The following is a 25,358-nucleotide window of genomic DNA, read 5'->3' as shown; positions in this document are numbered from 1 at the left end:
ATACTCTAAAATGGTCTAGTAGCTTGTAGGCCTACAGTACTCTCTCACCAGCTACTTACAGTACGCGGGGTGATGCCGGGTGTAGTATTTTGCTGACGTCATGAACCAAGCTGTCTGTAATGCTTTGTTTGTAATGTGGAAGTTTGGAGTAGACTACCAGCCTACTTCACCAGTCATCAAGAGTAACTACGGTCGAACCATTGTCTGCGTCTTTTCTAGTCCGAGAACTGAACTGGTGAAGTATCAAGAGAATATAATATATTCGTAATAAATGTCGCCTAGAGGGGACACGCATTTAGGAATCGCTTTAGTTATTTACAACTTCGGATAGGCTTCTTGCTGCCGTTTATAGTGTAAACTAAACACATTTTCCTCCTGTTGTATCGTTAACCTTTTGAATCCAGTTTTGAAACAACCCAGGAATAAAGAACTGTAAAGAACCGACTCGTAAGACCGAATGACTACTGTAAATTGTAGCGGCAATGAGGAACTGGACTTCAGACTTATTTTCGGAGAGGACGCGCAACAGCTAGGCCCCGCAGGTGAGTTTTTATTTTTACAATGTATCCGTATTCCACAAAGCCTTAATATAATTGTACAAAGTTACCAATTTGGTGCAAATGTTCTGTTTGTGTCGCCTTGGCCAAATTGCGGTATCTGGTCATAGAGCCGAACCACGACTGTAGGCTGCATTCATTGACCAATATCAAATCATATTTTATTGGTCCGAGTGTAGCGAAATGTTTGTGCTTCTAGTTCCGACAATGCAGTAATATGTATATAACAAATTCACAACAACTACATTGTACACACAAATGTAAGGGATGAATAAGAATATGTACATATAAATACAGTGGGGCAAAAAAGTATTTAGTCAGCCACCAATTGTGCAAGTTCTCCTACTTAAAAAGATGAGAGAGGCCTGTAATTTTCATCATATGTACACTTCAACTATGACAGACAAAATGGGGAAAAAAATCCAGAAAATCGCATTGTAGGATTTTTTATGAATTTATTTGCAAATTATGGTGGAAAATAAGTATTTGGTCAATAACAAAAGTTTATCTCAATACTTTGTTATATACCCTTTGTTGCCAATGACAGAGGTCAAACGTTTTCTGTAAGTCTTCACAAGGTTTTCACACACTGTTGCTGGTATTTTGGCCCATTCCTCCATGCAGATCTCCTCTAGAGCAGTGATGTTTTGGGGCTGTTGCTGGGCAACACGGACTTTCAACTCCCTCCAAAGATTTTCTATGGGGTTGAGATCTGGAGACTGGCTAGGCCACTCCAGGACCTTGAAATGCTTCTTATGAAGCCACTCCTTCTCGTTGCCCGGGCGGTGTGTTTGGGATCATTGTCATGCTGAAAGACCCAGCCACGTTTCATATTCAATGCCCTTGCTGATGGAAGGTTTTCACTCAAAATCTCACGATATATGTTCCCATTCATTCTTTCCTTTACACGGATTAGTCGTCCTGGTCCCTTTGCAGAAAAACAGCCCCAAAGCATGATGTTTCCACCCCCATGCTTTACAGTAGGTATGGTATTCTTTGGATGCAACTCAGCATTCTTTGTCCTCCAAACACGACGAGTTGAGTTTTTACCAAAAAGTTACATTTTGGTTTCATCTGACCATATGACATTCTCCCAATCTTCTTCTGGATCATCCAAATGCTCTCTAGCAAACTTCAGACGGGCCTGGACATGTACTGGCTTAAGCAGGGGGACACGTCTGGCACTGCAGGATTCGAGTCCCTGGCGGCGTAGTGTGTTACTGATGGTAGGCTTTGTTATTTTGGTACCAGCTCCCTGCTGGCCATTCACTAGGTCCCCCCGTGTGGTTCTGGGATTTTTGCTCACCGTTCTTGTGATCATTTTGACCCCACGGGGTGAGATCTTGCGTGGAGCCCCAGATCAAGGGAGATTATCAGTGGTCTTGTATGTCTTCCATATCCTAATAATTGCTCCCACAGTTGATTTCTTCAAACCAAGCGGCTTACCTATTGCAGATTCAGTCTTCCAAGCCTGGTGCAGGTCTACAATTTTGTTTCTGGTGTCCTTTGACAGCTCTTTGGTCTTGGCCATAGTGGAGTTTGGAGTGTGACTGTTTGAGGTTGTGGACAGGTGTCTTTTATACTGATAACAAGTTCAAACAGGTGCCATTAATACAGGTAACGAGTGGAGGACAGAGGAGCCTCTTAAAGAAGAAGTTACAGGTCTGTGAGAGCCAGAAACCTTGCTTGTTTGTAGGTGACCAAATACTTATTTTCCACCATAATTTGCAAATCAATTCATTAAAAATCCTACAATGTGATTTTCTGGATTTTTCTTTCTCATTTTGTCTGTCATAGTTGAAGTGTACCTATGATTAAAATTACAGGCCTCTCTCATCTTTATAAGTGGGAGAACTTGCACAATTGGTGGCTGACTAAATACTTTTTTGCTTCACTGTGTATGGATGAGCGATAGAGCAGTATATACATATGAGATGAGTGATGTAGGATATGTAAACATTATTAAAGTGCCGTTATTTAAGGTGACTAGTGATACCTTTATTAAGAACATTTATTAAAGTGGCCAGAGATTTGAGTCTGTATGTTGACACAGCCTCTCTATGTTAGTGGTGGCTGTTTAACAGTCTGATGGCCTTGAGATAGAAGCTGTTTTTCAGTCTCTCGGTTCCAGCTTTGATGCACCTGTACTGACCTCGCCTTCTGGATGATAGCGGGGTGAACAGGCAGTGGCTCGGGTGGTTGTTGTCCTTGATGATCTTTTTGGCCTTCCTGTGACATCGGGTTCTGTAGGTGTCCTGGAAGGCAGGTAGTTTGCCCCCGGTGATGCATTGTGCAGACCGCACTACACTCTGGAGAGCCTTGCGGTTGAGGGCGGTGCAGTTGCCGTTCTAGGCGGTGATACAGCCCGACAGGATGCTCTCGATTGTGCATCTGTAAAAGTTTGAGTGTTTTAGGTGACAAGCCATATTTCTTAAGCCTCCTGAGGTTGCGTCTTCTTCACCACGCTGTTTGTGTGGGTGGACCATTTCAGTTTGTACGTGATGTGTACGCAGAGGAACTTAAAACTTTCCACCTTCTCCACTACTGTCCCGTCGATGTGGATGGGGAGGTGCTCCTTCTGCTGTTTTCTGAAGTCCACGATCGTCTCCTTTGTTTTGTTGACATTGAGTGAGAGGTTATTTTCCTGACACCATACTCCGAGGGCCCTCACCTCCTCCCTGTAGGCCTTCTCGTCTTTGTTGGTAATCAAGTCTACCACTGTAGTGTCGTCTGCAAGCTTGATGAGTGAGTTGGAAGCGTGCATGGCCACGCAGTCATGGGTGAACAGGGAGTACAGGAGAGGGCTGAGAAAGCACCCTTGTGGGGCCCCAGTGTTGAGGATCAGCGGGGTGGAGATTATGTTTCCTACCCTCACCACCCGGGGGTGGCCCGTCAGAAAGTCCAGGACCCAATTGCACAGGGTGGGGTCAAGACCCAGGGTCTCGAGCTTAATGACGAGTTTGGAGGGTACTATGGTATTAAAACCTCTCTGGGATCTAGCGTCCCACCTCGCCAACAGCCAGTGAAAGTGCAGGGTGCCAAATTCAAAACAACAAAAATCTCATAATTAAAATTCCTCAACCATTCAAGTATTTTACACCATTTTAAAGATACACTTCTCGTTAATCCAACCACAGTGTCCGATTTCAAAAGGGTTTTTCGGCGAAAGCAGAACATATAATTATGTTAGGTCAGCAACAAGTCACAGAAAGCATTCAGCCATTTTCCAACCAAAGAGAGGTGTCACAAAAAGCAGAAATATAGATAAAATGAATCACTAACCTTTGACGATCTTCCTCAGATGACACTCCCAGGACTCAATGTTACACAATAAATGTATGTTTTGTTCTATCAAGTTCATATTTATATCCAAAAACCTCAGTTTACATTGGCGCCATGTTCAGAAATGCCTCCAAAACATCCAGAGAAATTGCAGAGAGCCACATTAAATAACAGATATACTCATCATAAACTTTGATGAAAGATACATGTTTTACATAGAATTAAAGATAAACTTGTTCTTAATACAACCGCTGTGTCAGATGTCAAAAAAGCTTTACAGCAAAAGCACAATATTCAATAATGAAGAGCAGGTCCACCACACTAGTATTTTATTATTGAACTGTAATCAATGTGCATAACAAGCAGTGACGATTTTAGCATGTAAATCTTGGTGGGGCAATTTTGTTTTACATGCATGCCAGCAATGCATGCCACAATACTAAACAATACATTCATTGCATTATAACGGTGACAAACAGTGCCCACAAACTGTTAGGACCTACATAAAGCTGTCCCAACACCTTACCACTGCTACACCTGGCTATCAGCGGAGCCTTGTCTGGCAGCGAAACAGTTCATTCAGCCTCTTTTACTGCCTTTTAAAAAATATAGCTGATATGGATGACTTGCTTAAACAAATGTGGTTTCTACTGACAATTGAGATGTACAAACTATGGCATAAGGGGACGAAGAGCGGATAAGAGGCAATCCGTAATATCGATTAAGACACAGGCGTAGTCAATATAACTGTTTGTTCAGCACTTTTGAAATGTACAGCGACAGAATTCAGACCAAGTCACAACCATAGGATAAATAAAGGGGCATAGCTGTAGTCTAGTGGTTAGAGCATTGGACTAGTAACCAAAAGGTTGCAAGTTCAAATCCCCGAGCTGTCGTTCTGCCCCTGAACAGGCAGTTAACCCACCCTAGACCGTCATTGAAAATAAGAATTTGTTCTTAACTGATTTGCCTAGTAAAATAAAGGTTAAAAAAAAAAATAAGCAGACAATGGAAGCTCTTACAATATTCTCAATATTCTCTAAAACAGACGATAGGCTAAATTTGCACCACCAAGTCAGAACAGTAAGTTATGAGGTGAAAATGGAACAAATTATTAGGGTGAGGAACATGGTCTAATAACAGCTTACTACACAACATACACTTAGTATTACTTTCTTAGCTACAGTATACATATCTCCCTGGTATATTACATCATTTATGCAGCAGCATACAAAACGTTTTTGGACTCACCTTGTTGTGCTGTGCTCACTTGAACAGGAAGGTGGCGTGGCTGAAATCCCGACTTGGAATTCAGAGTTGGATGACCAATTCCGAGTTCTCAGTTGTTTTGAATGTGGCAGAAGTCATGCTGGATTGACAGCATGGCCAATGTATTCAAACTTTTCTGGCCCATGGCGTTACCCCTTTTTTTGTGATATCCAATTGGTAGTTACGATGTTGTCTCATCGCTGCAATTCCCCTACGGACTCGGCGAAGGTCGAGAGTGAAGCCGCACTGCTTCTCGACACACTGCTCGCTCAACCCGGAAGCCAGCCGCACCAGCTTGTCGGAGGAAGCGATGTGAAACCACCACAGAAAGCACGGAGCTAGGCTAAAACCCCTTCAGTTTGGAGCTGCCTTTCTCAAGAAAGCAAAAAGAGACCATGTTTGTATGCGGCTTTATTAACTCTAAATTATATATTTAGGATATGTGACACGTATTAATGCCAAAATAACATGCAAACAGAATATAAATATATATAATTATGATATTTTTTATATATATTTTTTATATTAGCTTAACAGCCCTGAATGACGTGTCGCCACTGATAATGACACACCAGACATCTTGAATGACATGGAGTTTATTACACAGTTTCATTTGATTATATTTAATCAGATCCTGGTCCAGTTTACATTTGGATATATGCAAAATCTGAATGTCCAAATATACAGTAACACTGTGTAATTTGTAGAGTAAAACACTATTGTATTGACAACTGCCCATTTTGTTATTTGGGGGGTCTTGCACAGAGATTTCAGGAGAAAGGCCTGGGGAAAGGGTCAAATGTTAGTGACATTGGGGTTTGTTACGCCTTGGCTAGATTGTGGTATCTGGTCATAGAGCCGAACCACGACTGTAGGCTGCATTCATTGACCAATGTGTCGGCTACTGTAGCCCTCTACATAACCTCGGCTATCAATTGAGTAGCCAAATAAGCCTAGAGTAGCCTACAGATTAAGTTGAATAAGAATGTACGTTTTATATCTTTAATATCTATTGTAATAGAAGAGAATAAAACATGATAGCCACCCACTCCCTGTTTTCCATCGGCCATTTCTCTTGTCTGTTTCCTTCCTTATTTCCAACTCCTGTAAATGGCACCCGCATCTCGGTCAGGCGCCAACACATTCTACCACCCAGCCAGCGGGGCCGCCGAGCCCGTGTTGCATCAGATAACCTTTATATTCATTACATCCATTTTGCAAATAAGTCAAGGCGAAGGGCCGTTCTTTTATGTGCTCCATATCGTGGCACACACAGCCCTTGGACATCTCACCATCTTTGCATTTTGTGTGCAGACCAGGCCAGAGCAGGACAGTGTGTGGTTACGTTTGTCCTTGTGTGAACTAGTGTAGACAGTAGGCTGTGGAGTTTAAAAGTATCGACACGACCACTTATCGCAGGCATTTTCCTGATATTGTTCATGAAGATAGGTAGCCTATACTAGAGAAATGTGAAGTTTGAGGTGAAATAAGTTTGCTAATATGGGTAATTTGGACCATTGATGGCTACAATCATGAAACTACTAGTAGTAGGATGACTTAGAAAAACATGGTGCACATGAATGTTATAAATGTATCATTCTATTTATTGTTATGGAATAAATGCAGGCAATTTATCATGATATGGACTTTTGTCCATATTGCCGACCAGCTCTAGAAGGTCGCCGCTTTTGTTGCTGTTGCTCAGTTGACACCGGTGATAACGTACAGTTAGTTAGTTGTGTGATTTAGACTGGTGAGCGCTGCTGTTGTTAATCTATCCACCCGCCAAGCCGCAGGAGCCCCTGCCAAACAGGTCAATCTCTATGTCTAGTCTTCCCCACAATTTGTGGAGAGACTCTGAAATGGCATTTATGACAACATTCCCAGTGGGTTATGGATGACTAGTCTAGGCTGTCTGTGTTAAAGGATCGATCAAAAGAGATAGTAGATGGTGAGTAGTTGATCAGAGAATTATAATTTGTTTGTCTGTTATCTCCTCTCTGGAGTAATGCAGGGAGCAATGGCACCAATTTTATCTGCTGCTGTATGCCCTAAAGACACTTTGCATTGAAAATGAACCTCCCCCTCAATTTGCTTACACTCCTATCTAGAACCAAAAAGGGTTCTTCGGCAGGCCCCATAGGAGAACCCTTTGAAGAACCACATTTGGTTCCAGGTTCCCTTTCCAGAGGGTTCTACGTGGAACCCAAAATAGTTATATCTGGAACCAAAAAGGGTTCTCCTATGGGGACAGCCGCAGGAACACCTTTTTCTAAGTGTCCTTTTTTTATACCCAGGTCCAGACCCTGGTGACAGCACGCCATACTATACCACCCAGTCTATGGTCAATCAGCCTATTGGCCAGGCCCAAGACTTACAACAGAGCCAGCAGCACCACCAGGCAGCTTCTCAACAAGCTCCTCTCCAAACCTATGGTAACTACCACCCCAGCTCCAGCTATGAAGTTCACAGTTCCAGATACTGTCCCATGGGACACCTCCCCAAGGCGTTCGACTGCCCAAGCATCCAGATCACATCTATCAGTCACAGTCACCAAGAGCTGGGCTCCAGCCAGGATGCCGTGCCCATCAGTGGGGCAGACGGCGGGGGTGAGTGCGGTCGTGAACGGTCCTGGTCCAGGGATCACCTCTATCTACCCCTGGACCCCTGTTACAGGGACTCATCGTCCCTGAACCCCAGCCCTTGCAGCAGCCTGTCCTCCAGGAGCTGGCTGTCCGACGTGTCCTCCTGCGAGTCCTTCTCGCACGTTTACGACGACGTGGAGGCTGAGCTGAACGAGGCGGCCGCCCGATTCACCATGGGTTCCCCGCTGGCCTCTCCCCTGGCCTCCCCTGGCTGCTCCCCACAAGGCCAGGCCGCGGGGGGATTCGGGGTAGAGCTGTGGCAGCAGCAGTACTTCATGAACACCCACTCCCTCTCGCCCCACCAGTCCCCTCGCCAGTCGCCCCGTCAGTCCCCCTGTCACTCTCCGCGCAACAGCGTCACAGACGAGAACTGGCTTAACCCGCGCCCCACCTCCAGGTCCGGCTCAAGGCCCACATCACCTTGTGGGAAGAGACGACACTCCAGCGCAGACGTCTACGGACAGGGACCTTCCCCCTCCCCATCCCCTCATCAGTCCCCCTGCCCCACCCCCAGCCACTCTCCCAGGGGCAGCGTAACAGAGGACACCTGGGCGGTTGGAAGCCCTGGTGCCATGGGGGCCCTCCTGTACAACCTCCCTGAGGTAGACGTTCCCTCCAAAACCAGGAGGACCTCTCAGCAGGCTCACATGGGTCTACTGCATGGACAGGGAGACTCAGGGCTGGTGCCCGAAGACCAAGGAGTCGTGTTGCCTCACCTGGACTCACCTGCAGATGAGTCTGGGTCTACTCTAAAACAGGATGGCCTTTTTGAAGAACTCTTTCTCTCGGTTCCCTCACACTTCACCTGGAACAAACCCAAACCTGGCAACACACCCCTTTTCAGGTTTGTTATTCATAATTACATAAGCATCAATTCTCACGTGTGCTTCATCATGCTATCCACCAGGTGAACACTCTCATTTCTGCGATCACTCAGCATGGGTCAGACATTGTACTACCATAGCAACCCTAGCAAGGCCAAGGGCCAGGAGATCATAACTAGAGGTGAAGAACAAGATACCAACCCCTATGCTGAATGACAGTATGTTTATGAGAAATAATGTCTGGGTTGTAGTCGTTAACGCACACTGTAGCAAACATTCTTGCAATGGAAAATTATAATTTCTTATTGGGCAAGTTCAGGTAATCCCTCCCTGTTTGTCTGTTTTCTTCCATTTGCTACCTAAGTAATATGACCCTGTGTTGCCTTCCCACCTAGGACCTCCTCCCTACCCCCACTGGACTGGCCCCTGCCCAGCCAGTTTGGCCAGTGTGAGTTGAAGGTGGATGTGCAGCCACGGGGCCACCACAGGGCCCACTACGAGACAGAAGGGAGTCGGGGGGCCGTCAAGGCTGCCTCAGGAGGACACCCTGTAGTCAAGGTTAAGAGAAAGTCTTTCCCAACCTCATGACACCAGACCTGGGTCCAAATAGTATTTGCACTTGTAAAGCTCAATCTAGCACAGCTAAAGTATTTAAACACATACTATTTGAATCCAGGTCTGCATGACAAATGTACAGTTGAAGTCTGAAGTTTACATACACCTTAGCCAAATACATTTAAACTCAGTTTTCACAATTCCTGACATTTAATCCTAGTAAAAATGCCCTGTTTTAGGTCAGTTAGGATCACCACTTTATTTTAAGAATGTGAAATGTCAGGGCTCTGACCAAGAAGATCAATATGATTGCGCTAAACTTTATGCCTGGTTCACATAACAAGTTGTGTTTTGATAAACTGCTATTTGCAATTGTAACCTCGAGGTGTCAATCAACGTGTGACATCCTGAGATATCAAAGGAGGTGTTCTTGTTACAATGAACTGTCTTGAGTAGGCGTTTTGTGCAATTACTCCCTCCCTGTTATTACTTGAAATTGACATTTATTGAACAATGTTATCAGGGGTTTGTGACACTTGTTCATGTATTAGGCTCAGTAAATATGGGGGGTGACGTAGCTTATTCAAACCCAACCAACCACAAGAGCACTGGCGGCCCTAATCTCGCACTGTAGTTTCTCGCTCTCTTGCTCTCCTTCTCTGTAAACGACAGATACATGGTAACCCTCAGACAGACAGCCTGTTATTGTAGCCCAACAGCTCTTCATTTAACACAGGCGCGTGCAAGCATGTGTGTGTGTGTGTGTACATGTGAGCTTTGTGTTCTGTATATTCAAGTCCACATCAAGCATGGCCTTGGAAGCCATAACTCTAGTAAACAACTAGGCTGTGCTGTGACTCACTACATGAGAGAGGAAGGATCCAAGGTGTATGCATTTAAACCCATGGATGGATCACAGCTCGTACTCTAGTTACTCCAAAGTGCTGCACATACTCCAACAACCACACCCTTTGATATTTTACCATTTTAAGTAGTCTGTGCTCGGGGTATCACACTGGGCATCACACTGGGTATATCACCAGAGCGTATCACCTACCGTTTAGCAGAGCACTACTTGCCAGTGGGGCTGGAATACAATCCCTGGATCAGGGCTCAGAGTATCACCTAACATTGAGCCGAGCTCTATTTGCCAGTGGGTACCGTCTAGCAGAGCACTATTTGCCAGTAGGACTGCAGTGGGACTGAACTACCATCTATGAATCAAGGTGCAGCCAGGCTGGAACAGATGCAGGCTGAGATAAGCAAAGCTTTATTGAGGCCTGCCTCTCATGTAATATATACCAGCTAGTTTATTTTGGGGTGGCTTCATTACTCTAGTGTTAAAGCCACACAGCTTCACACTCTAGTCCTCTGTAATGCCACAAGCAGTGTTTCCCTGTACATTGCATCACGTAGGCGTGTTGGACATTCCTCCACCTCAGGCTGGCTCTTCAGGGGCACAACTCATTTTTGGTGACCTCAAATGGTTTGAATTGGGTCATTTCATTGCAGGCAATCCAGGATGTACATTGCATAGCGCAGGTCACATTTTTAGACATTGTCTGGGTGTATTGCTATCAGTACAGAGCTTTGGCATTGGTTTTGCATACTGTTTCTAAACAGACCCAAACACACTTATTCAAATATACAGTGCAGAGAACAAGAGTGCTCATAAGAAGAAGTGAAACATGTTGTATTCGTGTATTTGTAAATCAAATGCGGTAGAATGCGTATATGATTTCTATGGATTGGTGTCATTTTCAGCTCATTGGATACAACGAGAAGCCAGTCAACCTGCAGATTTTCATTGGAACGGCAGACGATCGGTACTTGAGACCACATGTCTTCTACCAGGTGCACAGAGTAACGGGAAAGACGGTGGCTACTGCTTGCCAGGAAAGCGTAATAAGCAGTACAAAGGTTCTGGAAATCTCTCTCCTCCCCGAAAACAATATGTCCACCAGGTACGGGTCATAACCATATCATATTTATGTTTTCAAAGCATCACAAGGCTAAAAATAGAACATTTGTGCTTGTGATTTATTGGTATTATGATCTAAAATGTAAAATGGCTTCCACTGTGAATTCTCATCATTTTTGAACGATTTGGAACAGATGATATAGCATGTTAAAAATGGGAATGGGTTTTCGTCTAAGAATAAGCATATTTCTACACCTAGAACAAATAGAAACAGACAGAACATAACTATTTTGTCACGGAAATGTGGCTGCCTTACATAATAGAAGAATCCAGGCATTATTTTCTCGCACTATCTGATACTTATTGGTCACTATTCAACAAACGACACAACATCATAAAATGACGTGAAGAATGTGAACTATTTAAAGCATTATGGTCATTCTTTATTAAGGGCGGCGGGCAGCCTCGAGGTTAGAGCGTTGGGCAGTAACCGAAAGGTTGCTGGTTTGAATACCGGAGCCGAGAAGGTGGGGGAAAAAATCTGTTGCTGTGCCCTTGAGCAAGGCAATTAACCCTAATTGCTCCAGGGGGGCTGTACAATGCCACCCTGGACATGACCCCACACCCTGCGGGTGTCTCAGGGGGAGTTGGGACAGGCAAAACAAATAAAAATTCCATTACACACTTGTGTGTAACAGAAAAAATATAAGCACCCCCAAAAGTAGGATTATTATTAGCTTACTGTAAATATTAAAATGGAAATGTTTATATGGGCCTTTATATAATGTTGTCTCATGCTTGTATTTCTCCCTCTACAGTATTGACTGTGCAGGCATCCTGAAGCTGAGGAACTCTGACATTGAGCTCAGGAAGGGGGAGACTGACATCGGGAGGAAGAACACGCGTGTGCGAGTGGCATTCCGTGTGTATATCCCTCAGCCCAGCGGCAAGGTCCTGTGTCTGCAAACTGCCTCTATTCCTGTGGAGTGCTGTGAGTACCTTTTATTCAGTAGGCCGGCCTACATACTGTAGTAATAGTACCAGTCCAAAGTTTGGACACACCTACTTATTCAAGGTTTTTCTTTATTTTTTACTATTTTCTACATTGTAGAATAATAGTGAAGTCATCAAAACTATGAAATAACACATATACCAAACACTAAATATAGATTATATAAATAAAGATTATTTCTGGTCAAGTCCCATAATCGGGAATTAAGGTTTGAGTTTTAACGAGTACATTTAGCATTTAGCGTAGCGCATTTGCATTTCCAGGTGTCTACTTGAGACATCTGCGTCTCAAGTAGGAGCAAGAAGTTAAAGGCTATAACTTGTGATCAGACCTCCTCTTAAGGATCAGACCCTTTTTAAAAAAAAAATTCACCTAAAATGACATACCCAAATCTAACTGCCTGTAACTCAGGACCTGAAGCAAGGATATGCATAATATTGATACCATTTGGGAAACAATTTGAAGTTTGTGGAAATGTGAAATTAATGTAGGAGGACATAACACATTAGATCTGGTAAAAGATAATACAAAGCAAAAAAAATTGTACCATCTTTGAAATACAAGAGAAAGGCCATAATGTATTATTCCAGCCCAGGCACAATTTAGATTTTGGCCACTAGAAGGCAGCAGTGCATGTGCAAAGATTTAGACTGATCCAATGAACCATTGCGTTTCTGTTCAGAATTTTGTATCAAGACTGCCCAAATGTGCCTAATTAGTTTATTAATACATTTTCAAGTTCATAACTGTGCACTCTCCTCAAACAATAGCATGGTATTATTTCACTGTAATGGTTACTGCAAATTGGACAGTGCAATTAGATTAACAAGAATTTAAGCTTTCTGACAATATCAGATATGTCTATGTCCTTCACAGTTCAGTATATGTAATAGTTAAATGTAATTGACTTGCAGCCCAGCGCTCGGCCACAGACCTTCCCCAGATGCAGAGCTGCAGTCCCCTCAGTTGCTTGGTCAGTGGGGGTGGGGAGATGGTAATTACTGGCTCCAACATATCCCCCGAGTCAAAGGTCATCTTCCTGGAGAAAGGCCCTGGTAAGAGATGCTGACGCCGCCTTGACTTTATAGAGTTCATAGAAAGGCTAGAGGATAAGTCTGGTTTATCCTTTTCCCGAACCATACTCACTTGGATATGTTCTTTCCAGCACCATTCCAGCAACTATAGTAAAGTAGCTTTGCCTTGTGCGAGCCGGACCGGCTCATAGCAAGAGCTCCTATGATCTCAGGGTGAATACTGTAACCATGAGTCCACCGAGTTGGTCCAACTACTATGGTGGTGCATAACCAGGCCAGCACAGTGCAGCTTTACGTGACCTGGCTCAGTAGTGTGAAAAGGGTATAAAAACGATGGCAAAAAAAGGAAAATATTCTTCCATTAACACAATACAACAGTGTGTTAATTGTGATGTTTTATCTCTCCAGATGGACGCACACAGTGGGAAGTTGACGGAAAAGTTATTCGAGACAAGAGTAAAAGAGTAAGTAGAAACCTAAATTACATGATTAAAGTTAGCCTACATGAAATCAACCTCCCAAACCCTGGATCCCTTGAATATATGATAAATCATTTGGAAACATTCTCTTTGCAGTCCAGAATCGTGGTTGAGATTCCTACCTACCACAACACCACTGTGAGCTCTGCAGTCCAGGTGCAGTTCTACGTGTGCAACGGGAAGAGGAGAAGAAGCCAAAGGCAAAGCTTCACATACTTGGCTGGTGCTTCTCCACACCATTATCCCACTGCCAGTGACCATGCAGTTGTGGCTCCTCGGGTGAAGCAGGAGCTCACCGACTCAACCTATCTGTCTACTTGCAACAATCTCCCTGGCCTATATCCAACAAGCAGCAAGCAGAATTCTTCTGACGGGGCCTTCTCTCAGGACAGGCCCTTGTATGGTTCCTCTGGTGGTCACCCTGTGCCTTGTGGTCCGCCCTCCCAGCCAGCATACACTCCCTCAGGCTCCTCGCCTCTTCAGCACTCCCCTCACCTCCACAGCTACAGTCCCAGTATGGGATACCAGCGGATAAGCCCTATGCATACACCTGATTCAATGCCACCCCCTCGGACAAAGCCTGTCTACCAGGCCACACAACATAATGTGCCTTATAGTGGCCAGGCCAGCTCTTCCATGAGACCTGGTCCTGCCGCATTCCAGGTCATTCGACCTCAGTCTGCCCAGCCCAGGCCAGCTGTCTCCAGCCCTCATAGGGAAAGTGGGATGTACCAGAGCCTCATTGGACCTGATCTCTCTGTTGCCACTCTCCAGTCTGCCAGAACCCACACCCAGAATGCAACCCAGCAGCAGTCTCTAAAATACCCCTTTCCCCACTCAGACTCTGACCTAGCGGCTCTACAGGCTGAGTATAATCTGAGCTACCATTCTGACAAAAATTTGCCTGTTTCGTATTCTCCCACTCCTGGAGTAGCAGCAACCTGCTCCACCTCCCCGTTAGCATCAGCCTCCTCTGGGGGTCCCCTGAGGCACCTGTCCCCCAGCAGCGCTCAGGGGCTGGCCTCTGGTATCGACCCCCAGGCGTGTCCCCCGGCACCCCATTCCCTCTTCTCAAACGACAGAGGGAGGGTGAACATCAAGCAGGAACCAGAGGAGAAGCTGCCTCTTGGCTCCATGGGACTCCAGGAGATCACACTAGATGATGGTAAGGGGCTCATATGATACTTCTGGCCATGTAGTGTATGTGGACACCCCTTCAAATTAGTGGATTCGGCTATTTCAGCCACACCCATTGCTGACAGGTGTATAAAACAAAGCACACAGTCATGCAATTTCGATAGACAAACACTGGCAGTGGAATGGCCCGTACTAAATCAAATCAAATTGTATTTGTCACATGCGCCAAATACAACAGGTGTAGTAGCCCTCACAGTGAAATGCTTACTTACAAGCCCTTATCCAACAATGGAGTTTTAAGAAAATACCAAAAAACAGTAAGAAATAAGAAAAGCAAATAATTAAGGAGCAGCAGTAAATAACAAAAAGCGGGGCTATATACAGGGGGGTACCGGTTCAGAGTCAATGTGTCAATGCGATGGCACCGGTGTCGAGGTAATTGGTGTAATTATGTACATGCAGGTAGGGTTAATAAAGTGGCTATGCATAGATAACACAGAGTAGCAGCAGCTTGGGGGTTGGGGGTGTAAGTAGTCTGGGTAGCCATTTGATTAGCTGTTCAGGAGTCTTATGGCTTGAGGGGAGAAGCAGTTTAGAAGCCTCTTGGACCTAGACTTGGTGCTCTAGTATCGGTTGCCGGGCTATCTTATCGTTGTCGGTGATCAGGCCTACCAATGATCTGGCCCCCCTGAGGGGCCCCTGTGTTGAGGATCAGCATGGCGGATGTGTTGTTACCTACCCTTACCACCTGGGGGCGGCCCGTCAGGAAGTCTAGGATCCAGTTGCAGAGGGAGGTGTTTAGTCTCAGGGTCCTTAGCTTAGTGATGAGCTTTGAGATCACTATGGTGTTGAACGCTGAGCTGTAGTCAATGAATAACATTCTCACATAGGTATTCCTTTTGTCCAGGTGGGAAAGGGCAGTGTGCAGTGCAATAGAGATTGCATCATCTGTGGATCTGTTGGTGCGGTATGTAAATTGGAGTGGGTCTAGGGTTTCTGGGATAATGGTGTTGATGTGAGCCATGACCAGCCTTTGAAAGCACTTCATGGCTACAGACGTGATTGCTATGGGTCGGTAGTCATTTAGGCAGGTTACCTTAGTGTTCTTGGGCACAGGCACTATGTTGGTCTGCTTGAAACATGTTGGTATTACAGACTCAGACAGGGAGAGGTTGAAAATGTCAGTGAAGACACTTGCCAGTTGGTCAGCGCATGCTCGGAGTACACGTCCTGGTAATCCGTCTGGCCCAGCTGCCTTGTAAATGTTGAGCTGTTTAAAGGTCTTACTCACATCAGCTGCATAGAGTGTGATCACACAGTCATCCGGACAAACTGATGCTCTCATGCATGTTTCAGTGTTACTTGCCTTGAAGCGAGCATAGAAGTTATTTAGCTCGTTTGGTAGGCTCGTGCAACTGGGCAGCTCTCGGTTGTGCGTCCCTTTGTAGTCTGTAATAGTTTGCAAGCCCTGCCACATCCGACGAGCGTCGGAGCCGGTGTAGTAGGATTCAATCTTAGTCCTGTATTGACACTTTGGCTGTTTGATGGTTCGTCAGAGGGCATAGCGGGATTTCTTATAAGCTCCTGGGTTAGAGTCACGCACCTTGAAAGCGGAAGCTCTGCCCTTTAGCTTGGTGCGAATGTTGCCTGTAATCCATGGCTTCTGGTTGGTGTATGTACGTACAGTCACTGTGGGGACAATGTTCTCGATACACTTATTGAAAAGCCCAGTGACTGATATGGTGTGCTCCTCAATACCATCGGAAGAATCCTGGAACATATGCCAGTCTGTGCTAGCAAAACAGTCCTGTAGCTTAGCATCTGCATCATTTGACCACTTTTTTTGAAGAGCTCAGGGACTTTCAACATGGCCCCGTCATACGTTGCCACCATTCTGACAAGTCGGCTCATAAAATTTCTGCCCTGCTAGAGCTGCCCCGGTCAACTGTAAGTCCTGTTATGAAGTGGAAATGTCTAGGCCCAACAACGGCTCAGCTGTGAAGTGGTAGGCCACATAAGCTCACAGAACAGTACCGCTGAAGTGCGTAGTGCAACCCTCACTACTGAGCTCCAAACTGCCTCTGGAGCAAGGTCAGCACAAGAACTGTTCGTTAGGAGCTAATGAAATGGGTTTCCATTGTCAAGCAGCTGCATACAAGCCTAAGATCACCATGCGCAATGCCAAGCGTCGGCTGAAGTGGTATAAAGCTCGCCCCCATTGGACTGTGGAGCAGTGGAAGCACGTTCTCTGCAGTGCCCGAATCACTCTTCACCATTGGCAGTCCGACGGCTGAATCTGTGTTTGGCGGATGTCAGGAGAACGCTACCTCCCCAAATGCATAGTGCCAACTGTAAAGTTTGGTGGAGGAGGAATAATGTTCTGGGACTGTTATTCATGGTTCGGGCTAGGCCCCTTAGTTCCAGTGAAGTGTAATCTGAACGCTAAAGCATAGAATTACATTCTAGACGATAATGTGCTTCCAACTTTGTGGCAAAGCGAGGTCCATACATAAATGGTTTGTCGAGATCGGTGTGGAAGAACTTGACTGGCCTGCACAGAGTCCTGACCTCATCTGACCTCAAAAAGTTTTTTTATCATCTTATAGGCATAATTTTATCCAAATGTTATTGTTCACAATGCATATTATTGTCCACTATTTGTTTAGTAATATCAATGCATATTGTTGTCCACAATACTTCTTTAGTAATGTCATCCATGTGAATACCGAAGACCCCGTGAAACACAGCCTTGGGATTTATACATAGGCCTCCATCAAACCCGATCATTCTCATCAAATCCCATATTTCTTTATTTCTGTAATATTTCACTAAAAGGTGTTCTAAATTCTGTTCATCGTGACAATTGGGCATAAGACACAATTGACTTTTGTCAAAACAACTCCAATTTACTACAGCATGCACTGGTAAACATCGTACAGAAATCAACCAGAAAAAAAGATCACTTTATAAATAGTTTTGTTCAAGAGACTGTTCCAGTTAATATTTCATTGTCTGAGAGACCCGATCATCACCGTATTAAAATCCCCACATAATATCGCACACATAAATAGCCCCTAGTTTCATAAATAATAGCTTTTTCTTAGATGCTGTGTATACACTTATCACTGTTATTTTCGTTTCCTCTAAAGAAGCAGTCCAGTATTAACCTATCGATGTCTGCCAAAAGCTAATATTCTCAGCTCATTTAGATTATTTGCTTACCTTCTACTGGGGACTTGGTTTCTCATTTTTCTTTTTAACTTGGCTTTGGATTGAACTGCGTTTGGAAGTGTAAATGGCGTAACTAACTCTGGCGGGGAAAGGGAGCAGGGGTTGGAAGGAATCTGTCTCTCTCTTTCAGGGGTCGGGGGATCAGTACTGAAGTCTGACTCGTTCGCATCCTCAAAGGACTCTTCTTCCTTGCTCTCGCTGCAGCTGGACCTGGAGGATTGGATACTCTAGTTGACACCTTCCTGGGAGACCTGGTCTCCTTCACTTTCGTATTCAGCTCCCTCAGCTTCTCTCACTGGCACTTGCCTCTCAGCTGTGCTTTGACCTGTAGTGGTGGCCTCGCGCTCTGCCGTGGCGTGGTGGATGGAACTCACTGTTGAGGTCGGTGGCTCTGTCTCCTCTTCCGGCTCTTCCTCTGGGCTGGATTGGGGACCAGCCCTCGCTTTGTAGGCATAAGACTGGGGACACTTGCAGAAGTCGTGGCCCTCTTTTCCACACAAGGTGCACTTGCTTGGAGACTCACAGTCCCTGGATTTGTGTCCAAGGTCATCTCATCTCCCAACACCACCTCTGGGCAATCCTTGACATGGTTGTCCAGCCCCCCTGGCAGATGTAACACCGAGGGGTTTGTCCAGGGAAGGAGATCTTCCCCTTGTACGGGTCAAGGGATATTGAGTTAGGGATTGTTATCGACTGCCCACTTGTGGTTTTGCGCACTTTGTACTTGCGTACTCCATACCATATCCCAAACTTATCCACAGGTTTCACTGCAGGTTGTAAAATAGTGCAATACCCATACCCATGATCTGGAACTCTTCCCGTCCAGAACTTTACAAAGACCATCTTGACGTCCAGCACAATGGAGGACTCCACTGTCCCGTCCTTCTAATTTGTGGCTGTCTCTTGGGCTAAATGGACTCCAGGAAACGGCGTAATGGGGGTTCTTCCTTAAAGACGGGCTGTAAATCTCTCCTGTTTGGAAATGCAATGAATCAGTAAACATCAACTGCACAAATCTAATTGGATTGGAATAAGAGTGTCTCTCTAACATAGTCGCAACTTGGTGGATCGAGATTCACGGTGTATTTTAATCTTGCCCAGTATTGACCAAAACGAGCGACATATGTCGACCACAGATGAACCATACAGCTCTGACAGCTCGGGACTACAACATGATTATTATGGGAGATAATTGATCTATACTTTGGTTTGTCATGGACAACCGCGATGATCGGCCAGACATTGTGTGTTCACCAAAATCGAATCCAAGTGAATCCAAAACATTACACTGTTGATTTCATGTGTTTCCAAGTGGCCACACGCCTCTCCGAAAGTGTGCACAGTTCCTAAGTCATTTCAATGCACTTTTATGCACTTTTTTTAGTTCTTCTAGCTGTGCCGTTGAGGAACTAGAGCACACTTGTAGTTGTTTTGTTTGGAACACAACCCTGCAATCACACAATCACTGTTGTTGTTTACGCAATCCAAAAAAACGGCCCATTATAAAATCGCAATTTGGGTCAGGTGAGCTTCACTTCAACACTTGTTCTATTTCCCAACATTACTAGCTAAGTTTAAAAAAAGATATGATCTTACAGTGTTAGGCTTTCACAGGGCAATTCAGAGAAACAGATGGTCATTTTGGTGCACATAGAAAGGAGTCATGCATTCAGGTGCGTGTTCCGCTGCAAACTTTCTTTACAATAGACAAGCATAGGCACATTCTGTTCAGAACAACCCAGGGCATGAAGCCATGTCATCTTGTAACTTGTACATCAAACATAGTGATCATAAACGCTGACACTGTATAGGACATGAGTTTTATGATTATGGAAATGTGAAGTGCACATTTGGACTCACGGGTGTTTGGCTTGCTTGTATTGCATCATAGCTGTATTTATTATAATCCCCAACGTCTCATCTTTCAAAGTACAGATGCTTTCAAAGTTTAGATGCTGATCAGTGCCCCAATCTGCCATTTTCAACCCGTATACTGGTAGGAATGTAAAGGGGAACTGTCAATTATCTAAAAAACTAGTAAAACCCACATTTTTTCATATTGTAGCTTAGATCCTACTTTACATCACCTCAGGTTTTTGTTGTGCCTGCCATCGGTTGAGACACTTGCTCTTGAATACAGGTTTGATGTAATTTCAATCATAGAAATATAATTCTTAGAATGGACCTATCCATTCAGACCACTGCAATTTAGCTGGTACACCATTGAAATTGTAATTGAATGAACATTTTAACTTCTAATTATTACCACAAAGATGGCCGCCGGTCCACCCACTGTCGAATGTCAACTTCAATGGTCATGTGTTTTCTATTATTTATAATTCTAGGATCTTAGTAGGTTTCTTATGGAGGATTGACAGTATAATTTAAAAGACCAGATATTCCCATTCAAGTCAACATTCTCTGATGTGTGGACCTCCAAACAGCTTTGTGGTACCATTTTAGTACATTTATGAGCCAAAACATGACACCCACCCTGTATTCAAGAGTATGTTGTGTCTCCACCGATGGCGGGCATAACACAACAACCTCAGATTATGTCAAATAGGATCAAAACTACAGCATATGTGAATTATGAATAAATCTGAGTACTCGTTTTTAGATAGTTGACGTTTAAGGTTAAAAAAAATACCACAAAAAAATGTCTTCAATAGTATGACAGCTCTGTTTGTAAGCTTTTAAATTATATCAATCTCAACCATTTATCTTTTCCAGTGATGTAGACATTGACGCCTCGTAGTATGGTGGGGTATACAAAATAGGTCAACTTTTAGAATCACTTTCTGAGCACTTTTACCTTGGGCAAATATGTATGGGAGGTTTCATTCAAATCAAAAGAGGTGCTGTCAAAAAGTGATTGAATTCATATGGATTTACCCAGCTTAAAGTAGGGCTGGCTGTAATTACAGGCCTTTAGGGGCCAGGCGATGAACCATAAAGCTCTCAGGATCTCACCATGCCGACCTGATTTTTTAATTAATCACCTCGCGCTGGCCGGACTGTGTTTGTCCCGACAACACAGTCACTGTGGCCCAGTATTCTTGTCACCATATGCCTACTAGGTCTTTGTTTGCTCCTCTACAGGGCTGCATGGCTGCCAGCCCATGTGTGTGCATTTGTGTGTGCGTGCATGCATACGTGTGTGTGCACTTGTGCACATACTGTATGTGTGTATGCGTGCATTATGATGTAGGTTAATTATAGGCGGAGGCCCGGATTGCTAGCTAAGGAGATGACACTTTTAACTGTGTGTATGTTAGTATAGCCTACAAACTATAGTCACATAGAGGAGGCTAAAGATACCTTGCACGCTAATCTGCTTCAGTTACCATCTGTGGCACAGCTGTCACAGGGCAGTAATGACAGACAGGCTTTCATAAGACCCCCACAACCCCCCCACTACATACGGCTTGAAAATAGGACCCCTGGCCTGAGCTGGGTGGAAGGGTCCTCTTTGAACTTGACTTTCACCCTACAGGATTTCTGCAACTCTGATACTTAAATTAAGAAACAGCGAGTGTATGTCTCATTAGGTGAGATAAGATAATAATTTAATTGAAAGGATTTAATCAATTTGTAATTTCAAATTAAAGTGATTTCATTGATTTACAGTTGTGGGATCTTTTAGTTTCAATGATTTTGTTTTTCTTAATGACTAATTTTCCGGCCGTTACAATGCCTTGTACGTGTTCTTGGAGGAAGGGAGCTGGTGCAGTCAAGCTGTCGGAGTTCCTGTTAGTCTATTGGTTGAAAAAAAAACAGGGACTGGTTATTTCCGTTCCCTCAGTGCTAGCCTGTTTGTTTACATGTGTTGTCTATCATCTACCCTCATACACGGCTCGGGTTGCAAACACACCTTTTCATGGAAAGGCTATGAGTACGGTGTATATGAGACCATTTGATCCATGTGTTTTTGTTGCACTGTAGGGAATATAAATAGACATCACAAATGCAGACTGGAACCTCAGCCTTCGACATGGATCCCACCCTTTGATAAAGCTCCAAAATGTGTTCTCACCATTCAGCCATCTCTAACCTTTAGACCAGGCCTCAATCCTGGTTGTTTTTTTCATCATGCGTGACATCTGCAGAGGGAGACTGTTAAAACTAAAAGAAAGCAATGTGTATCAACAATGCATGGTATTCAACGTCTGTTCCACATTGGTTCACGTCAAAATAAGTCAATTATACATTTAGCGTTACAACAAACTGTGCACACACACTGGTTGAAACAACGTTGATTCAGCCTGTGTGTGTGCCCAGTTTTTTTTGTACTGCAAAAATGTATAATTGACTTGTTTTCCGTTTGGTTTAGATTTAGAAGATTGGCAATGCTGCCCTCAGATGGCTGAAACAACTATAAAGTAAGACACGACGAGAGCCTTGAAACTAAACCCCGGTGTGTCTGTCTTTTGCAGTGAATGAGATCATCGATAGAGACATATCTCAGCTCGGTGGCGGAGCAGCAGAGTCCAATCAACCAGAACAGGATACTTATGGATGGGATACTGTGATACTCCAGTGATGATGTTCTTCCATTCTGTGGCCTTCATTCGGTTTCTATTAATCATCATCATTACTCAGGACAGGAGTTGAATTGTGCCATCTATGCATTTGGCGGTTCTATTACTAACTGACCACAATATCGACGGCAAAACCCGTTGTGGTTTAACTGGTGCAATTAACCCAGTTGCTGGTAATACATACACCTGTGGAAGTGGTTAGGCTGTAGAGAATGTAACCACTGGGCACAGGTGTCAATTCAACGTTGGTTCAATGTAATTCCATTGAAATGACGTGGAAACAACATTGACTCAACCAGTGTGCCCGGTGGGTATGCCTGTTTGTTTGCTTATCTAACAGTTCAGGATTTTCAAGTCAAACTAAAATATATTTTAAGATGGAAATACTTCTCACACCAAAGATTTATTATTTGTTTCCCTTAAGGCACAGCTGAAATATGACAACTAATTGTCTGTAAATGCATGAAAATTACGTATTTGGTGTTGAAAGAACATTGATGTCAATGAAGAGGCTGAAAAAGGCCAAATACCAAATGCTGTGTTAATTTAATATTTATTGGTGAAATACATTCGATTTAAATTTATTTTTGATACTGTAGCTCTTGCAGTTGTATGATTCTTTAGAATAATGATACATTTTCATAACCTTCTAATGCCTGGTATTTGTATGCCTATTTTCTATTTTAGTTTCCAAAGAATGTACAGTATATTATCAAGATTTATATGATACTTTTGGCAGTATGCTTAGGTGTGAAGTAGCTATATCAAAGTCAAAGTTATAATGAACAAAAATATAAACGCAACATGCAACAATTTCATTGATTTGACCGAGTTACAGTTCATATGAGGAAATCAGTCAATAGAAATACATTCATTAGGCCCTAATCTATGGATTTCACATGACTGAGAATATAGATATGCATCGGTTGGTCATAGACACCTTAAAAAAATGGGCCTTGGGATGTGGTCCCAGTATTTTGGTGCATTCAAATTGCCATCGATAAAATACAATTGTTTGTTGTCCGTAGCTTATACCTGCCCATACCATAACCCCACCACCACCATGGGGCACTTTGTTCATAATGTTGACATCAGCAAACCGCTTGCCCGCATGACTCCACACACATACGTGGTCTGCGGTTGTGAGGCCGGTTGGACATACTGCCAAATTGTCTAAAAGGACATTGGTGGCTTATCTTGGCAAAGGTGAGATGTTCACTAACAGAAATAGGATTTTTGTGTATGGAACATTTCTGGGATCTTTTATTTCATCTCATGAAACATGGAGGACCAACACTTTACATGTTGTGTTTATATTTTTGTTCAGTGCATTTCATCAGGTTTTTGTTCAATAAAAAAAAAAGCAATTAATAAGCCTGTTCTCTGTGTATCTGTGAGTGGTTTTGAAAACATACAAAAGGAGGGGGTAGGTGTGGTTATACATTTGAAGTTGGAAGTTTACATACAGTTTGCAGACATACACGGCTTTGTGCACTGTATTGCTCGCCAGGATACTCTTGAGTAGCTACTCTACTGTCTCAGACACCTGGCAGTACTCCTGTAGAAAGTGGTGATGTTGTCGATGATGACTAATTCACCTGCCTTGGAGATGTGGCAGCAGCTATTGTAGCCTACCTGGTTTGGGTACGTTTGTAAACTTAGCCTCTGGTTTGTTGATCTTCAGGCTTTGAATAGTACTGACTTGTCTGTTAATTGTGTTTTGAATAAGAACAAAACCATTGCAATTGAGACTTTCACCTCACAACCCGAGGAAAACTTTCACCTTGATATTAAAATAATGGATTTGGGATTGTGTTCATTTGCTGTGTTTCATTTGATGATTTGATGATGAACGTTTTAGTTCGATATGTCATGCTGCTCATGTGATGGTGAATACAGCCTGCTGTGTCCTGATGCTGATTGCAAAGTAGATACAGTGCATTGTCTTTTGGCTGTTCCGCATTAGTGAAAAACAGGTTAGCAGGAATGTGTTCTGTGTTTGTCAATGTCAATCATCAGGGAAAATGGCCAATTTGGATTAGGGCAAAGTTGAAACATTTCAAACAGAATGACCATTGTACCAATTGAAAGAGAACACTTTGGAGATTCAGACCAAAAGTGAGGACAGAACAGTTCACTTGCCCCAAGACTGAATCCAAACATTACACGGTTGATATTAGTGCCTTAATTGGTATACATGCATATTTACAGACTTTTCCACATTTTGTTGTGTTACAGCCTGAATTTAAAATGGATTCAATTGAGATTTGTCACTGGCCTACACACAATGCCCCAAAATGTCAAACTGTATTTTACATTTTTTATTAATAAAAAAACAAACTGAAATGTCTTGTGTCAATAAGAATTAAACCGCTTTGTTATGATAAGCCTAGATAATAATAAAAAAAGCCTAGGAATAAACATTTGCTTAACAAGTCACATAATAAGTTGCATGGACTCACTGTGTGTGCAATAATAGTGTTTAACATGATTTTTTTTAAATGACTACCTCATCTCTGTACCCCACACATAGAATTATCTGTAAGGTCCCTTAGTCGAGCAGTGAATTTCAAACATAGATACAACCACAACGACCAGGGAGGTTTTCCTATGGAAGAGCACCTATTGGTAGATGGGTAAAAACTCAGAGCGATTGTTTTGGGCCCTGTACAAGGCCCATTGAGTTTGGGGGGTCCCCCCTCCCCCCTCTCTTATGTCATAAGAATCTCCCCCCAGCCCCCCCTCCTCTGTTTAGTTAGATCATTGTTTACAGTAGGAAAAGTGAATGGGAAAAGAAGTTTGAAGTGTCTTCACCTGTCTGTGTGTAATTTCAACAACAACAAAAAACGTGAAAACTCTGATTGCTAAGGT

General features: G+C 43.7%; 1 protein-coding gene across 1 annotated transcript; it reads left to right on the top strand.

The window, feature by feature from the left end:
- LOC139407974 (nuclear factor of activated T-cells, cytoplasmic 3-like) lies at nucleotides 1-24,833 on the top strand. Its single transcript, XM_071151833.1, has 9 exons — nucleotides 1-542; nucleotides 7,406-8,597; nucleotides 8,973-9,135; nucleotides 10,897-11,096; nucleotides 11,872-12,044; nucleotides 12,980-13,120; nucleotides 13,508-13,563; nucleotides 13,675-14,743; nucleotides 22,383-24,833. The coding sequence occupies exons 1-9, from the start codon at nucleotides 458-460 to the stop codon at nucleotides 22,487-22,489; spliced, it is 3,186 nt and encodes a 1,061-aa protein (XP_071007934.1). The 5' UTR covers nucleotides 1-457; the 3' UTR covers nucleotides 22,490-24,833.
- Nucleotides 24,834-25,358: the final 525 nt, after the last annotated feature.

This window comes from Oncorhynchus clarkii, chromosome 1, assembly GCF_045791955.1.
Source record: "Oncorhynchus clarkii lewisi isolate Uvic-CL-2024 chromosome 1, UVic_Ocla_1.0, whole genome shotgun sequence".
NCBI lineage: Eukaryota > Metazoa > Chordata > Actinopteri > Salmoniformes > Salmonidae > Oncorhynchus > Oncorhynchus clarkii.
Note: the sequence above shows the minus strand (reverse complement) of the source record. Positions and strands in the feature narration are given on the sequence as shown.

Excerpts from the sequence above, each read along its gene's own strand:
- LOC139407974 (XM_071151833.1), top strand. The coding sequence starts at position 458 with ATGACTACTGTAAATTGTAGCGGCAATGAGGAACTGGACTTCAGACTT. Across the intron at positions 9,136-10,896 it reads GAGGACACCCTGTAGTCAAG|CTCATTGGATACAACGAGAA; the intron begins GTTAAGAGAAAG and ends TGTCATTTTCAG. Across the intron at positions 13,121-13,507 it reads CTTCCTGGAGAAAGGCCCTG|ATGGACGCACACAGTGGGAA; the intron begins GTAAGAGATGCT and ends TTATCTCTCCAG.